The sequence below is a fragment of the Camelus ferus genome, chromosome X (assembly GCF_009834535.1).
Source record: "Camelus ferus isolate YT-003-E chromosome X, BCGSAC_Cfer_1.0, whole genome shotgun sequence".
Taxonomy (NCBI): Eukaryota; Metazoa; Chordata; class Mammalia; order Artiodactyla; family Camelidae; genus Camelus; species Camelus ferus.
In genome coordinates, this window is record NC_045732.1 from 69,880,280 (window position 1) to 69,884,636 (window position 4,357).

Sequence of the window (4,357 nt, forward strand, 5' to 3'; positions counted from 1 at the left end):
ATCTAGAGCCCTTGAGGAGGAACTAAGGGTCTATGACTTTTTTTTTGGCTAAACTAATATTATTTTCTCTTGCTTGACTGTTTTCCTTTGTTTCTGATTTTCTTACTTCTCTGATTAAATTTTCTCTTTGGAACTTAGGATAGGCTTAGGAGGCTAAAGCTTTTCTACAAACAAGAGGTGTGGAGGGGAAGGGGATGGGGGGATGTCTATAACTGGGAAGATCCTGCAGGGTCCTGCTCCTTTCAAATTCAGTAGTGTTCATTAAATACCTTCCAGCTCCTGTTTTTAACACTTTTTCAAATGTCTGTCCTTACTGCATCCATTTCAACTTTGTATTTTTTCTAACTAGCTTTAACAATGTTAAAACGTCTAAATTCTTTTTTTCTTTCTCTTCTGGTGGGCTTTTTACTATTGCTGAGATATGAACTATAGAATTTTTAATGACTCTGCCCCTATTGACACCAGCCATCTCCTGGTGGAATTTGGGGAACAATTCACCCTTTGCAGCATGGGTGCCTCTACATTGGAACACTTTAGTTTTGCTGGTAAGGTAAAATCAAAAGGACAAGACACGCATTGGTTTAAAGGATAACCCGAGAGTCTAAGGTCCTTTAAGGAAAGGGAGGTAGGACCCCAACTCTAGAAGCAGAGGGTCTTGAAAACTCATTGAACCCCAGGCACGCCAATCATCTCCTTTAAGCAAATGAGCTTAGAGCTCGAGAGGGTGGGAAACAGTTCTCTGTTGACCGTTCCAAGCCCCGCCTCCCATCACCTGCCCATCAGATTCTTTCCCGCCTGGTCGAACGCTGTCTCAGGTACAGTTTTGATTGGCTGGTCCTCGGACCGTCCCATCCCCCCCCAACCCCCCCCCTCCATGCCCGCACGTCACGAGGCTCCACAGGCGCCATCACAGACTGTTACCCTGCCTGCGGCCGTTTTCTCTGCCGCGCGCACCATATCCCAGCAGGCATTGCTGCCAACGGCAACGGTCAGCTTGGCTGCCGCCATCTTTGGCAACTCCGTTTCCAGCTAGATCACTTCTCTGGCTGAGGCGCTGACTGGGGCATCTCTCCTGTCATGTCTGCCACAAAGAAGCGAAGCTTAGCCGCAGGTAGTCAGAACAGAGTCGGTAGTGGGATGGGCCGAGGCCCTGACTCAGTCAGGGGAGGACTGGGGACTGCAGAACGGCGTGCCAGGGGCGGCAGGAACGTATCCCCTAGGGATTTCCAAGCGGTAGTTCAAGCCCTTTGGGAGGAGGAGGAAGTGCTGGAGGGCGCCCAGCCGATCGAGAACTACTTCTGGAATGTGCAGCCGATAGAAGAGGAGGATGAGGTAGAAGAGGAGGAAGTTGAGAATGATGAGGAAATGGATGAAGAGGAGGTGGACGACGAAGAGGATGAGATGGACGAGGAAGAGGACGACTATGAGAGAGATGAGGAGAGTGAGGAATATGAGGAGGAGGAGGAAGACAGCGATGAGGAAGAAGATGCGGGATATGTGGACGAAGAGGAAGAGGAGGACGGTAAGGAGGGCGCAGAAGTCGTCCCGGGTATCTGTGAGATTTCCCCCCCCGTGCGGTTTGGGTCCCTGTTCCGCAATCTGGTCCATTCCCTTCTACACCGCATCCGTTGGAGCGACCGTGACCTGGTCCAGGCCTGCAGCCGCTCCTGGCAGCCCTTGGACCTTGCAGAGGGCCCCGCACCCCCTCAGGAGGTGGAGGCCCCGGGAGAGGGACCTGTGCCCCAGAAGCAGGAGGACCTGGGAGAGGGGAGGGGGGAGGGGCGGAGGGGGAGGGGAGGGGCGGGGGGGGCGGGGCGGGGCGGCGAGGCCCTGGCTGATGCCTCCTGAGTCCTGGGAGGCTGGAGCCTGTGGCCCCAGGGCAGGGTCCAGGCTGGAGAGTGGCGGCCGAGTCCTCAGGCCCTCGCAGCCCCTGATGGGGCGTCTGGCCCAAAGGCAGGCGGTGCTCAGCGCTTGCCTCTAGCAGTTACGCAGCGGGTCAAAGCTCTCAAAAACCTCCAGGCACGACATGCACAAGTAGAAGCCCAATTCTATAAAGACCTTTTTGATCTCGGAAAAAGTAGGCTGCCTCCTACCAACCTCTGTTTGATAGGAGAGCTGCCATCATCAATGCAATTCATGAGCCCACAGGAGGTGAATGTCAGTGGGCAGTAGGTGTGGAGGAAGGGGCTTGGGAAGAAATGGGTGGAGAGCCTGAAGGAAAGGGGCAAATATATGGCATACCTCACTTTTGGCTGACAGCTTTTAAAAATGTCAAGATTCTTGGTAAGTTGGTCTGGGAAAATGATGAAGTGGCACAGGGGCACTTTTCAATGGTTGAGGAACCAATGAGCTTTGCCATAGAATTTGTCTTTAAATCAAACAAATATTTTCCAATGAAGTTCTGACAAAAACATACAAAGTTCTATCAGAGTCAGGTGTTTCTGATCCCTTCTAATCCAAAGGGCCAGAAATAATCAGCAGCACAGAATATGAGATCTACTGGAAAGAGAGGGGAAACATTGTGCAAACTATCAAACAGCAGAAATGTGAGGGCCATGGAAGTGTTATATCAGTAGGAATGTGCCCAGCTATTTCTTTTTTCTTCTTTAACATATTTCTCTTCTTCAGCTCCTCCTGAGGGCAGAGGACCAGATACTGCTGCTGATTTTAAATTGGAGTATTTTTTCCGCCAACTTAAGATCCCAAAGTCTGTACCAGGCTTCCCTAAAGAAGCGAATGAATATCAGTACGAAAACTTTGATGAAGAGGAAGAGAGAGGGGATGGAAATGAAAAACCAGAAGAAGGACTCAAAATGGATGTGGGCTCAGCAGAGGGCCGCCCTGGAAAATACAGGTATTATTGTATAGCCTTGAGTATTAAGTAACCATTCCTGACATATACCTGTTATTCACAGCTTCATTTTTTCCTGTAAAATAAGTAAGAAAAATGATTGAAATTTAGTTTTGGAAAAACTGTTTAATGTTAATAATATACTTATATTCTAGATAATATAGAATGCAATGTGTTCTGAAATGTACTTCATTCACAGCTACAGGTCCTTTGTAACTAAGACTACTACAGATGGGAAATCTATCAGACGTGGAAATAGAAACCAGTTTTTTTTAGAGAATGGTCACCAGAAGAAGCAGCTAAAGGGAGTAGGCCATGCACTAGCCAGCCTTCATCACTTGGCCATAGAAATGTAGTTTCTTGTAATAACAATGCCTTTCAGCAGGTGACTCCTTACAAAGTAATAAAAAGTTAAGGATTTCAAAACAAGACCACATTTCATGATTAATTAACAAATACTAGTTCAATTTAGTTTTTTTATTCAAAAGAAAATTAGTTATAGTAAGATTATTAGCTATCACTGAATCAGTAATTAAGTCTTAGTTTGTATTTCCTCTATCCCTTCACCTTTCCTTCCTTTCTCTCTCTCTTTCTTAATTTTCACACCGGTGGATGTTTGATAACAGCCTCATTCTCATTTTACAGATATGGAAGCTGAAGTTCTGGGAGTTTTAAGAGATTTAACAATTTGTGTAAGGAGCACAGGCTTTTAAGGTGGAAAGACTTATTTAAATCACAGAGTGGCCTCTTAAGAAAAAAAACCAAGCATTTATAGTGGTGGGCAAGAGGGAAACAAAGTTGGTGTGATCAAATGACTGAAGCAAGTGCACTCTGATATCCAGGAGTCTGGGTTACAAGAAAACATTTTGCTTTCTCCTTATTGAGGCAACAGGTGTACATAGGATTAACTCATATTTAGAAAGTCACTGGTGCATGTTATTGGTGTACAATTGTTAATTGACTCTTATTTCATCTTGCAGTTGGAAAGCATAGAAAAACATGGACGGGGAAAGAGAAGATGAATTTGTTTCCACAGGTGTTCAAGATCTCATTAACCCAAAATACTAATTTGTTTCAAAGTTTATCACCCCAACATGATACTAACATCTGGTTTTAGTCTTACCTTTTACAAATATATTTGGCGGCATTGCTCATGATGAAAATAAAAGCTTGTTTGAAATCCATAAACTGCAGATTTTTTCTTAATGTAAATAACACTGACTCAAATCTATCTTTGTATCTGTTTTATTTGTTTGGCCCACCTTACTGTCATTGAAAGGAATTTCTTTCAACTATTTGGTGAGGCAGTTTTAAATTCTTTGTTGCAGCCCCAAAATAAATTGAAGTATAAAGTTATAAACCATTTGTGTAACGACAGAGATGGTGGCCTAGCCTCTACTGTATTTTATTGAAAGAAATTGATGGATGACCTAGCTTGCCTGGAGACCAGATGATGCTGTTGGCCTGCCATGGAGCAGCAGCATCAGCATCACCTCAGAATTTGTT

At 45.4% G+C, this 4,357-nt stretch overlaps 1 protein-coding gene across 1 annotated transcript; it reads left to right on the forward strand.

Moving 5' to 3' along the window:
• The first annotated feature begins 949 nt into the window (after positions 1-949).
• On the forward strand, positions 950-4,039 carry LOC116661959 (F-actin-monooxygenase MICAL3-like). Its single transcript, XM_032474960.1, has 3 exons — positions 950-1,522; positions 2,629-2,854; positions 3,832-4,039. The coding sequence occupies exons 1-3, from the start codon at positions 1,078-1,080 to the stop codon at positions 3,842-3,844; spliced, it is 684 nt and encodes a 227-aa protein (XP_032330851.1). The 5' UTR covers positions 950-1,077; the 3' UTR covers positions 3,845-4,039.
• The last annotated feature ends 318 nt before the right edge of the window (positions 4,040-4,357 follow it).